The sequence below is a fragment of the Lotus japonicus genome, chromosome 3, assembly GCF_012489685.1.
Source record: "Lotus japonicus ecotype B-129 chromosome 3, LjGifu_v1.2".
NCBI classification, from domain to species: domain Eukaryota; kingdom Viridiplantae; phylum Streptophyta; class Magnoliopsida; order Fabales; family Fabaceae; genus Lotus; species Lotus japonicus.
In genome coordinates this window covers 97,099,738-97,113,283 of record NC_080043.1, presented here as the reverse complement: position 1 = coordinate 97,113,283, position 13,546 = coordinate 97,099,738, and the positions used below count along the sequence as shown (strand labels likewise).

The 13,546-nt window shown below is 36.6% G+C and overlaps 1 protein-coding gene across 2 annotated transcripts; it reads left to right on the top strand.

Moving 5' to 3' along the window:
* Positions 1-3,340: 3,340 nt before the first annotated feature.
* On the top strand, positions 3,341-6,865 carry LOC130747961 (NAC domain-containing protein 7-like). Of its 2 annotated transcripts, none has more exons than XM_057601030.1 (4): positions 3,341-4,024; positions 4,639-4,826; positions 5,045-5,316; positions 6,069-6,865. In XM_057601030.1, exons 2-4 carry the CDS (start codon positions 4,667-4,669, stop codon positions 6,720-6,722), a joined length of 1,086 nt encoding a protein of 361 aa, XP_057457013.1. In that variant the 5' UTR covers positions 3,341-4,024; positions 4,639-4,666; the 3' UTR covers positions 6,723-6,865. The 2 variants fall into 2 exon arrangements, with proteins under 2 accessions (XP_057457013.1, XP_057457014.1); XM_057601031.1 differs by having other exon boundaries at positions 3,346-4,024; positions 6,075-6,865.
* Positions 6,866-13,546: the final 6,681 nt, after the last annotated feature.

The following is a 13,546-nucleotide window of genomic DNA, read 5'->3' as shown; positions in this document are numbered from 1 at the left end:
AGCTGGACTATAATTGAAATAAAAGGTGTTTCAGGATACTAGATCCATTCACTTACTGTGGATTTTCATTTCCATGTTAGGAGGGTCTATTCTTGGAGTGAAGTTTCTTGATCCCCTGGCTGGACTTCTTGTCTCAGGCATGATTTTAAAAACTGCTCTATGTTCTAGCTAACCACACCTATTATGACAGCTTGCATAACAAACTAGTAACCCTGTCCCTACTAACAACCTAATAACAGGAACAATTAGTACAAACACAAGTAAAGAAAGACCTAGTACACATATGCAGACTTTCTGTGGATTACAAATATAATGCAGACTTGAAAGCCATTTAAACTGCAAAATATTATGGAAACTTGAAAGCCATAATATCTCTATCATCTATATTGCTGGGCAAATATTATTCCTTTCTGTGGACTACAAACATTATGCAGACCTGAAAGCCATTTAGACCTTCTTTTATGTGAAATTTATTTATATCTTGTATGGTTTAAATAAAAAATACATTCCCTGGGTGCTTTGAGAAATCCTACCTACCAAACACTTTCATTTATTTTTCTGCTAAGTGAGTGGGCATTGAAAGGCTAAATAAAAATTATTGGTAGTAGTGTGTACGTATGATGGAGAGGTAAAGTCACATAGACATTCCCTGGGCGCTGGTGTGAGCTATATTGTTAGTGGAAATTACTTACTTTATATTGCACACTAGACATAGGTCTTGATTTAAAAGTGAATCAGTATATAGCTCATTTGCGTGATATTTTCTTCCCAATTTTCATATGATTATTGTTATTTAATTGTGCTAATTAACTAGGTCTCAAGAGGTGCTAATTGTTCAAGTTTGTGTGTATATCTCAGATGGTTATTGTTGTTGTATATAAGTTCTCATTTTAGTTCACATTCTTACTTAAATTCAGTAATGAGCTTACTGTGTCCTTTCTTTCAGGGTCTTCCGAGTGATGTATTGACCTCCAAGAGGAAAAATAGAGTTACTTCTATTATTATCAGGTTTCTGCTTCTATGTCAACAGTAAGTTCTGTTCTTTGTTTGTTGCTGATCTTTCTTTCAGGAATATTGCTGGCATAAGTGCTATTTTTGTACTACTTAGACTTGATTCTTACTTCTTAGGTATGAATGTGAAACTTAGAACCAATATTTGATTTTTGTTCATATTTTTAAGGCTTTGAAAATTTAGAAAAGTTTTTTTTTATAAGAAATGTATCCCTCCAGCAGTAGTGGGTAAATTCCCTCTCTATAGAAATAAGATCGATCACTAGATAGGGGGACTTATGAGTTATTTCAGTTTAAAACTATCCCTGGCATACTTAGCGATGGAAGAAAGCCCTCGCTGAGTGTATAGAAATTTCCAACGACCGCGGAAATAAATCCCTCGCCAACTTTGAGAGGGAAAAAACTCCGTCGCAATAGAAATGGAATATAATCTGTTTGTGATGGATAACTTCCGTCTCACTTTGCGATGGAATGCAAAATCCCTCGCTAAGTATTTGGCTGACACACTTTCTGCTACAGTTTCAATTCCGTCGCAGTTTCCGTCACTAATGTCTAGGATTCCCTCTCATCTACAACCTTCTCTCTGTTGTCTTCTGTGTGTCGTCTCTTTTTGTAGTTTATTTTTTGGGCTTCTCGAATAAGTGGGCTACAGCACGTCGTCGATAACAAGCACCAATTAAACTCCATGGTTGTGTCAGTTTCCACCACAGTCGTGCTTGTGTTAATTAAACTCCATGGTTGTGTCAATGAGTTCAGTAAAGGTAATGCAACAATTATGCATCAATCCATAGTGAAAACCATGGGAAAATTACTACAAAATAGACGTTCATCATACTGGTACTAGTACACAGCTTATAACTGCCGGGTTGATTACAACTTGCAAGTCCCACATTGTTTAAGTTGGTGAAGAATGATGGACTTTAAGTCTATAATATAGTATATAATAGACTCTAGTATTTATGAATGTAACTTTTTATGAAGGGTAGTTTTTTTGGACAAGGCCATTTTGGTGTGCAGAGTTTAATTTTGATGCACCGACGGTGTAAAGTTTTTTTACACCGTCAACCAATTATATTTCAAGGATGTGACATGTCAATCAAAGAAATTAAATGAAAAGAGAGATTTTCTCACATCCTTAAAATCTGATTGGTTGACGGTGTAAAAAAACTTTACACCGTCGGTGCATCAAACTTTTTCTCTTAATAAAATGTTCACTTCACAAATATGAGGCAAGGTGGTGGCCCATTTTTGTAAAAAAATTGGTTATGATTATACTTTAGTTTTTCTTCCATTTCATTCCACAAACTTCTATTCATATTCTCTCTTATTTTCTTATCAAATCACACATCATATCTTTTACTTCCCTTTTTTCTCTTCCTATATATGTGTGTGCGTGTCACTAGGTGTGAATGTGCATGGAATGTCAAAGCATCTTTATAAAAAAAATATGTTCACTTCACATAATTCAATAGTTAAATCGGTTAAATTCATATTATTAATCAAAAATAGGTTAGACAACACTTATTATCTCTAGCAGCAACTTCCATGTGCGTGTATGTTTAATTATGCATGTTCTAACTAGGATGGATAGTAATTAAGATTGATATAATTGTCATATTAGGTTAATGCAAGGCCTGCAAGAATTGTATAATTTGTATCATTATCCTTATTATAAGCTGAACAACCATCACTAATGCAGAACTAATAAGAAAGGGACAAGAAGAGAAGCCATTAGCAAGCTTTTCAAGATTTGCCTATCAGGACAAACATCCACGAGATCCAGTGTCACTTCCAAGATCATCATTACATTTTAATCACAGTTCATGAATTGAAGATGGTGGAAATGGTAGGGACTAAGAATGAAGGTGGGGACAAAATAATGATATTTAGCTGTAGACACACCACAAACACCTCATTTTTAGTTTCTGTCTATCTTTCTATTCCTGTAACAATCATCATATATCACATTCATTATCAGTTCTGATTAGTGGACCGCAAAACAATACCTACACTCACAAACACCACTTTTTCTTTCTATCTCTTTTTCTTATTGCATTACATCAAATATCGCATCTATCACTTATCTCTATTCTCTTCCTCTCTCACTTTAGGTGTTAACACGAAATTAAAATGGTGTACACCAAATGTTATTGATTCATTATTTCTCTATCTTACTTTCTTTTCTCATTCAATCATTCTAGATGTGTGTTGGGTGTTTACACTATGCCGATGTATATTATTTTTTTTCCTTGCCAAATGGGCCACCACCTTGCCTCATCTATGTAGGGGTAGCTTTTTTGTGAAAAGGAAGCTGGCGGTTCTATTACGTCACCTCAGATGAACCTTTGAAACTTGTTTACTATTTTTAGTGTCCTATGCATCCCTTTAAGATTGCTGATTGGTCTGTGCTGTTTGTTCCTCTCTCTCTCTCTCTCTCTGGCTTTTATATGTGAAGTTTGCATAGAGACAGAAAAAGAAACCCTTAATTTTGAGAGATCAATCTCTATCAGTTGCTGGTAGAGGTGGCAGTAGAGACAAACCATTTCCTTGCCTCCACCTCTGCCATTTTTCCGCCACCTTTTACTATCCCTCTCTCAAAAATCTTTACCACCAATTCAGCTCAACAGAAAAAAAAAATACAATAGGGTTTTATTTCTTTTTCTTATTTAACCCTACTTGCTTCTGCTTTCTCCTTCGTTTTATGTTTTCCTCGGGATCTGATTTCATAAGTAAACCCCAGGTTCTGAGAGCACAAAAAGTAGACAACAAAAAAATTGAAGGGTTCTATATTCCCGATGAGTTTTTGGTTTGTGAGCCTTTTTATATAGTACTTTCTATTGTCCATGAAAATCTTTGTCTGATTTAGGAGCTTCCTCTGTATATTTGGAGTGAAGTTGAGAAAATTGAATACCACTTTCATCATCATCTCAGTTTGATTAAACACCAACTCATTTTTGGAGGAAAAGATCTGTGACTGCACCACCTCACACAGATCTCGTTGGCCTACACTGCTGTGAGCTCTCTTACACTTCCTAGCTCTCTGAGATCTTTTGTATATACATAACATGTTTGGATTAGTTTTTCTTTTACGAGAATCAGCTCTGAAATCTAAATAACTTTATAATCAATTGTTAAAAGAATTTTCAAACATTCATTCAGATCGTTTATTTTTTCTTTTCTCCTTTCTTCTTAATTATCCTTCAGTGCAATATCTTTGTATTAAGAAAGAGGTATGGAAACTTTTCACTCTGCAGATCTTAAACGATAGCAATCCTTAATGTACTCAAAGAAAGGAGTTTTAATTGCATAAGTTTGTATGTAGTGTTAGACATAATAAGAAGGTTCATGAACTTTATCTTTTAGAAGCATGGGTCATGTATTAGTGGCAATCACAATGAGTGGCCATCACTTGTATGTTCATCTAGTACCACTAGCATGTATTCATCGTGCATGTCGATTATCACATGTGTGTTGACTATGTAACCATTCCATATGCATCATCATCATGCTCGATCATGTTTTTCTCCATTTCAATGAAACAACATTGCCTAGCAAATTTTGTTTTTTCTTCATAATTTTCACCTTTTTCTAATCTAAATGATTTGATCTATATATGTTAAATTGCAGGAGATCACTTAAAAAAGAAAGGGAGAGTATGAATGCATTTTCTCATGTCCCCCCAGGTTTCAGGTTCCATCCCACGGATGAAGAACTTGTTGACTACTACCTCAGGAAGAAAGTTGCTTCAAGGAAGATTGACCTTGATGTCATCAAGGATGTTGACCTTTACAAAATTGAGCCATGGGATCTTCAAGGTATGTTTTACTAATTTCATAAAGTAAAAAAATAAAACCGCTACGGCTATGTGCGAGTAGGTTCAGGGAGGCCAAATCCATATTGTGAATTTAATGTAGACAGTTTTACCTTGCATTTTTGCATGAGGTTGATTCAACGACTCAAACATAGGATATATTTTAATTGTGAAATTAAGATATGTTTTTAACCTTTTATTTATTTTTTTGATTGAAAGCAGAGATTTGCAGAATAGGAAGAGAAGAGCAAAGTGATTGGTACTTCTTTAGCCACAAAGACAAGAAGTATCCAACTGGAACACGCACAAATAGGGCAACAGCTGCAGGATTTTGGAAAGCTACTGGAAGAGACAAAGCAATCTACTCAAAGCATGACCTAATTGGGATGAGGAAGACCTTAGTCTTTTATAAAGGTCGAGCTCCCAATGGACAAAAGTCTGATTGGATCATGCACGAGTATCGCCTTGAAACTGATGAAAATGCCACACCACAGGCAAGATTAATTAATTCTCAAACACCATATAATTAAGTTTTATTTATAAAAAAAACTATATCCTTCTTAAGATTTATGTTTGTTTCTTTGCAGTTTTTAAAAATTGTTTTCTATTTTTATAAACTGAAAATAAAAAATGAAACTTGTTTGTCATAATATGTTTTCAAAAACTGTTTTTATTCAGTTTTTAAAACTAAAATCTCAAAACATCTGGGAGATGTTTTTATTTGTGCTTATATAGTTTTCAAGTTACAGATTTAATTTTTAATGTCGTAAAAATATTGATCTCATTCAAATTGTTTTTATCTTTTGAAAATTGTTTTAAAAAACATAAAACTAAAATAGAAATTGAAAATCTTATTAGTTTGAGTTATATTCAGAATTTTTTTTTTAAATCATATTCAGAATTTGTTGGTGACGCATACACCTGTGTTTGATTTTGTTTTGATATTAGTTAAGTGCAAAATCAATATACTATTATTTTCAATTGATTATAAGAGTTTCATTCATTTATTTTTTATTTTTGAAGTAAGTGTTATCAAATTCAAATATAGCCTACGTGGTTGGATGTTGTTCTATGTATTACTACCAACACTTAAAGTCTTAGAGAAAACTTTTTGTTTTTATTGCAATATAGTTTTTATCATGTTAAACATCGTTCCACCCATGAATATGACCACTACCAATTAACATTTGATTTGTCCCTCACATGGACCCTTGCATGTTATATTTACAATGTTGTATGGTTGAAGGTGCAGGAAGAAGGATGGGTTGTGTGTAGAGTATTCAAGAAGAGAGTTGCAGCAACAAGCATGCGTAGAGTGAGTGAACATGACTCCCCTTGTTGGTATGATGACCAAGTCTCTTTCATGCCAGATTTGGACTCACCAAAACAAACCTCTCAATCCAATATGAATTTGGTCTACCAGCAGCTACCATATAATAATAACCCTTGCAAGAAAGAGCTAGAATTTCCCTACCAATTGCCTCGAGAACACTTTCTCCAGCTTCCATTTCTAGAGAGCCCTAAAATACAGCTTCAATCTTCTTCCACCATGGAACCCTTTGGTGGTAGCCATGCAACTACTCTACTACAAGAAGAACAAGTTCAACTACAAACTGGTCATCAGCAAAACTTTCAGGCAATGATGTATGGCAACAACAATAATAATACCAATAACATTGAAGAACAAGTTACTGATTGGAGAGTGCTTGACAAGTTTGTTGCTTCACAACTTAGTCAAGATGATCATGCTGCATCCAATTCCAAAGACAATAATAATAGCTACTCATCAAACACTGCACCAGCCAACATGTTCCATTCCACAGATAATAACAATGGCGCCCTGCAGTTCACACATTTGGACAAACAAGACATGGTGCCTGAAAATGCAGCATGGAAATAGTGGTGGCCACTTAATAAGCTGTTTGCATGTTGGTACATACTAATTATAGAGGGTACTTCATTAGCTAAAACATTTATTGATGCAAGTATTGTTTAAATTCATGTACATATATAAACGTAATTAATGAGTAAAAAAATTAACTATTAAGAGGAGCTTCCCACTATGCGTGATGGAAGCCTTTGCAGGGTAATTAGAAGTTGCATTGTTCGATATGCATGATGATCGATGCACTATATGAGCTGCCACGGTCTAACAGCCACATCCGCTGTTTTTATTGGATTGACCTGGTGGTCGATATCTTATGTATGCATGTTACTGTTAAATGAAATATATGGTTATAGAGAATAAATTGTTCTCGTTCATTTTCATTTCTTAATTCTGAATGTATATTTCTCAATATATACATTGTTTTATTAATTAATTTATGATCTGAGTTCGTAGGAAACGCTATATGATTACGGATTTTATGACCAAGAAGTTTGCTTTGTTGAGTTTATGTTTTGTTTGGCTTGCTAAATTTCCTCGGGACTATCCTCTCCACTAACGTTTCATCTTCTTCTAATTAATTAATTTTCCAATTAACGTATAAAAAAAAGGAAAAGGCTAAACGTTGACATTTGATAATTTCTCGTTTGTATACCAAAAAATATTATCATTTTTTGCACTTGCTTTTTCTTGATACTGTATTCAAAGTTTTTGTGTAATGTGGATCAAGAAAAACATAGTTTACAAGTTAAAATTATTTTTTCTGCAAATTGATTTTAGCACATAATAAGTATATTATAAATAACATGTGTTAAATGTTAGTCGTAAAATATGCAGGTTAGAATTGAAAATAGGAAAGTAGAAATGTATGGATATATAGTGGCTATATATGTTTCTTTGTAGCCCGGTTCTGTTGTGTTGCCAGTGTCCTGTTTCTTTAGTCTTTGCTTTCTTTTTCTTTGTATTACTTTGGGTTAGAGCACCCCTACTGCTCTTATTCAATATATATATATATATATATATATATATATATATATATTTTGCTTACAAAAAAAAGTCGTAAAACATGCAGGTTCATTGATTTAACATGGTTTATTGTTTTAAATTATTTCTGATAAAAAAATAGCTAGGAGATGAAAATGGATAATCTTATCTTTGATAGACACTTGATTACTGAATTAGCTCCAAAATCTTGTTCTTCGACTTCAAGCAGCCATGTAGATCGATGTTATAGCGATCAGGCAACCTTTCCGTGGAAACAAAGATTGAATGTATCTATAATGATTCGTGGTGGACCATCAAGCTTATATACTAAGACAAAGGTTTAATTAGGGACCTTATTCTCAAATCTACAATGTTGATTTTTTACCCCACACGCCGGGCCTGGTGTTGATACATATGGCTAGCTTGTGTGATAATATTTGATGATGAAGCTAGCAACAAAAAAGAAAAAAGAAAACAGTATACACTTACTCAAGCAAACGAGTGGTACCCCTCCCTATTAGTCTTGACTGCCAAGTCTCGCAATGAAATATATTTGATTTACAAGGCAAGCAAAAGATGGCCTATGTATAAGCCTAGGCTAAACTTGAAATTGAGGTTTAATGCAAGAAGCTAGCTAGCTCTTTAGTGATTCCATGTGGCGCCACCTTATGAAATCAAATGATTATAGGCCATGATAGGGGAGATCACAAAGTTCCTTATCATATGCGTGACTTCAAAGCCTTCTATATGTAAATGCAAATAAACTGTTATTGAAATGTCAAATATATATATATGTGTGTGTGTGTATCTTGGCTAGATAAACCAACAAAATAACTAACCACAATTGAATTTGTATAGTTGTATAGAAAAAATAAATGACGCAATGAATTGCATTACAATACCTAACAAGGAGCTTCAAACTAAAGATGGACCCTTCACAACAAAAGTGAATTGAAGTTGTGTGATAATGGGAGTTTTGGAGGAAATAGAATGTGAACAAACAAAAGAGTAAGGTGGTGTAATGCTCACCAGAAAAAAAAGAAATGAAAAATTGAATAACTTTTAAACTGATAAACAGAATAAGCTTGGAAGGCAAAGGCAAGAACATGAATGGAAAATATAATTAATAAAGCTATATATCCAGCTTGAAAGATCATGAAGAACAACTAATAGGATCGATCGAACTAGTCTACTGGAGCAAGGGGGTTTAATTTAGAGCATGCATGATTGCATGATATAGTCATATAGCAAGCTACACTAGTATATATACTACAAGAGAAGAAAACTAATGCAAATTGCAGAGTTATGAACTGTACGTTAGTCTTTATCCATTACTTAAATATATACACACTCGATCGATCACTAGTGAATTCAAGCTTGGTGTTCTTCTGGTTTAAGCAATAATGTTCCCAGACGACACACACACTCATGAACCATGTTCCAGGTGGCGGCAAAGAAAGATGAATCAAAATGGAGGCAGTGATTAAGTTGTGAATTCCAAGGTATAGTAGTTATAAAACAAAGTTCAAAGTCAGACCTATTAATTAATTAATTAGTATCTGACTAAGCTTTGTGTGAGCATTTTGTGACACGGAGAAAGCATGTGCATGCTTTTCAACAGCAACACAACAGCATGCGGATGATGCATGCCGTAAGAATTAATGGATGAACCATCACTTTTTACAATATATAATTTTACTAGTAGTAGAGTATATGTTATTTAGAGTAAAGTTATGTTCACACCTCTTCAACGAGGTGGAAAGAGGTGGAAGATGAGAGATAGGAAGAAAAGAAAAAGTAAGAGAGAGAAAGTATAAGATATGATAGATAATAAGATGAGAGAGATATAAATAAAAATAGGTGAAAATGAAGTGTATACAAAATGAGGTGTGTATATATCATTACCCATGTTATTTATAATGGAATGGGTTTAGTAGATGATGAAAATTGATGGGGTCTTGTACAGGTCGGTCGCAAGCTGGAAACTCTCAGTCTAATTGAGGTGAAGTAAATATAAATTTTGTGTAAGTGTTATTTGAACCCAACAGTTTTTCCTGACTAATTACTTATCTCCAACCCTCACCCTAATTATTTTTTAATCAAAAAAATAATAATGGAAGAAATGATAAAACATCATTCATTCATTCACTACACTCGCTGCTGTCCCTGAAACATGTCCATGTGAGTGCTATTATGTATGTTCGCCGTTCCACTATCTACACACACAAACGTAATTTAATTATATTGGGCCCCACCATATATGCATCACTCAAAAACATAGCAACGCATGCTGTGTATGTATGTGTGTATAAATATTTTTTTTTTTGAAAGGTTAAATTGATATATAGAAGACAGAAGCAGTAGCTAGAGACACTAATTAAGAATGTTTAGTTCTGTTTCAAACGTAAAATGTTTTTTTTTGGATTGATGTGAACTGCGTTGCATTAATTTTATAAACAAAATTGCTACTATCTCATTCTTTAATAAGTAATAACATCTGATGTGATTTGATTTTGACATTAATAAGGTATATGGCAATAAACATGGGCGGCAGCAAGGTGTTAAAATTGGCAAGGACAATGATGGAAAACAACACTTGATGAATAATAGGAAAAGAACAAATGTGACTTCTTCCGCATTTGGGACAGGTTTCACGGGGATCTCCCCACCCTTGAAGAAGATTAACTCTGATGATGGATTGGGATTGGCGGCGGCTGCGGAGCAGCCCCGCCCACCTCAATGAGGATTTTATCGTGGAACTGCCGCGGGCTTGGGAACCTGGAGGCAGTACGGGCTCTTCGTCAGCTCATCCACTCAGAAGCTCCCGACATTTGTTTTCTTATGGAAACAAAACTTTACACTTCAGAAATGCTTCGACAGCGTGGTGTTGGTGGTTTAGGTAATATTTTCCCGGTACAGTGTGCGGGACGAGGGAAGACAAGAGCTGGGGGTCTTTGCTTACTGTGGCGAGAAGAAGTTGAGGTAACCGTTATAAATGCTTCACTTAATCATATTTTATTTAATCTGGTCCATCAGGACCATCCAGCTATTTCTATGCAGGTGTATGCGGTGTATGGTTTCCCAGAGGCACAGAATAAATGGAGGACTTGGCACATGATTCGCCGGGTGAGACCGGTAGATGTGGTTCCTTGGTTGTGTATTGGTGATTTTAATGATATTCTTTCCCCGTCGGACAAGCTTGGGGGTGACCCACCTGACTTAGGTCGGATGCAAGTGGCAAACCAAGCTTGTGCTGATTGTGGGCTATCTAGGGTGGACGCCTCAGGGAATCCTTTCACTTGGGTGAATAATCGAACCGGGGTTGGTAGAGTGGAAGAACGACTTGACTATGTGCTGATTAATAGAGCTTGGGAGGAGCTGTGGCCTTTTACTCGGGTGTCCCATTTGATTCGGCACCAATCGGACCATAGTCCTATTGTGTTTCATTGTGGCACTCGTAGGATGGAGATAAGACGCCATAGAACAAGGATGTTTCGGTTTGAAGAGCTTTGGTTAGAGAGTGGGAATGAATGTGCAGAGATTGTAGCGGAAGGATGGAGTAGACCACACACCTCTCTTCTAGGGAAGATTGATGCGGTTGGGCAACACTTGAAATCATGGGGGAGTGAAAAGTATGGGGATCTACCAAAGAAAATTGCAGACTCAACGAAGCGTCTCCAACGCCTTCAAGGGGGTGTGCAAACAGATTCAGTGATCACAGAGGCCAAACAAGTTGAGCGGAACTTGGATGACCTACTCAAGCAGGAAGAGATCTTCTGGGGCCAAAGGTCAAGGGCGAACTGGCTCAAACATGGGGATAGAAATACAAGATTTTTCCATACAAAAGCTACCCAGAGGCGAAAGAGGAATTTGATAGAGGAAATTAAAGATGATCAGGGTAGATCATTTGAGAAGAATGTGGACATTGCACGGGTTCTTCAGAAATACTTTGAGGATATCTTCACTTCATCAAATCCCTCCGGGGCTGACGAAGTAGCCACATTGGTTGGGGGTTGGGTCACTGAGGCTCATAGGAGAATCCTCTCTACACCTTTTACTCGCGATGAGGTTGAGGAGGCCCTCTTCCAGATGCATCCCACAAAGGCGCCAGGTTTAGATGGTTTTCCAGCTCTGTTTTATCATAAGTTTTGGAATATTGTTGGTGATGATGTGACAGATTTTTGTCTTCAGGTTCTCCGGGGCGAGGCCTCTCCAGGTATGATTAATCAAACTTTGCTTGTTCTAATCCCAAAGGTTAAAAACTCAGTCCACGCGAACCAATTTAGACCAATTAGCCTTTGCAACGTATTATTTAAGTTGATAACTAAGACCATTGCTAATAGGCTTAAGCTGATTTTGCATGATTTAATTTCAGAGGCCCAAAGTGCTTTTGTTCCGGGTCGGTTAATTACAGATAATGCTTTACTTGCGTTTGAATGCTTCCATTACATGAAGAAGCGAGTAACAGGAAGGCAAGGCATGATGGCTCTTAAGCTTGACATGTCTAAGGCATATGACCGAGTGGAGTGGCCCTTCTTAAAAGGTATTCTCACCCATATGGGGTTTCCATTGCAATGGGTTGAGCTTATAATGACATGTGTTACTACTGTGAATTTTTCTATTATGGTTAATGGTAACCCGCAACCAACTTTCGCACCTCACCGAGGTTTGCGACAAGGAGATCCTCTCTCCCCTTATCTTTTCATTTTATGTGGTGAAGCTTTTTCAGCCCTTATTCAACGTGCTATGTCTGAGTCTGCTTTACATGGTATTAAAATTGCTCGTTCTGCTCCTGTCATCTCACATCTTTTGTTTGCAGATGACAGTGTACTATTTTCCCGGGCATCTCTTGAGGAAGCACAGTGTATAAAAAACATTCTTGCAACCTATGAGCGTGCTTCTGGGCAAGTGATTAATTTGGACAAGTCCATGCTTTCAGTTAGCCGAAATGTGCCAGAGAACTGTTATTATGAGCTTCAACAGCTTTTGGGAGTAAAGGCAGTAGAAAGCTATGACAAGTACTTGGGGCTCCCTACTATCATTGGGAAGTCTAAAAACCAAATTTTCCGGTTCGTTAAGGAACGAGTATGGAAGAAACTCAAAGGATGGAAAGAGCGTACACTCTCTAGGGCAGGTAGAGAGGTGTTGATCAAAGCTGTGGCACAGGCAATACCGTCATATGTTATGTCCTGTTTCATTTTACCAGATGGTTTATGTAATGAGATTGAAGGTATGATTTCACGTTTTTATTGGGGTGGAGATGTGACCCGAAGAGGTATGCATTGGGTTAAGTGGAGTACTTTTTGCCAGCCGAAGTTGAATGGTGGTCTTGGATTCCGGGATTTTAAATCTTTCAACCTAGCCCTCGTGGCGAAAAATTGGTGGCGAATCCATAACCATCCAGATTCCCTCCTTAGTAGGGTATTCAAGGCAATTTATTTTCCGAGGGGCAACATGATTGAAGCCAGAAAAGGCTATCGTCCGAGTTATGCCTGGACAAGCATCTTGAAAACATCTGATTTGGTTCAGAGAGGGACTTCATGGCGCATAGGTAATGGTTTGAATGTCCGAATTTGGGAGGATCGTTGGCTTCCTCATGGCTCGCCCATTAACTTTAGGCATGATGTGGTGGAAGAGCTTAAGCTTGAGACGGTTGCTCACCTTATCCAACCTGGGGCTAGTGTTTGGAACAAAGAGTTGATTGAATGGACTTTCTGTCCTGCTACTGCAAAGAATATTTTGGCGGTCCCTTTACCTCTTCATCCAGGTGAAGATTTGCTGTTTTGGGAGCACACTTCTGATGGGCTCTACACGGTGAGTTCTGGCTATGATTTCCTTCAGAGTTCAGCAAGTCA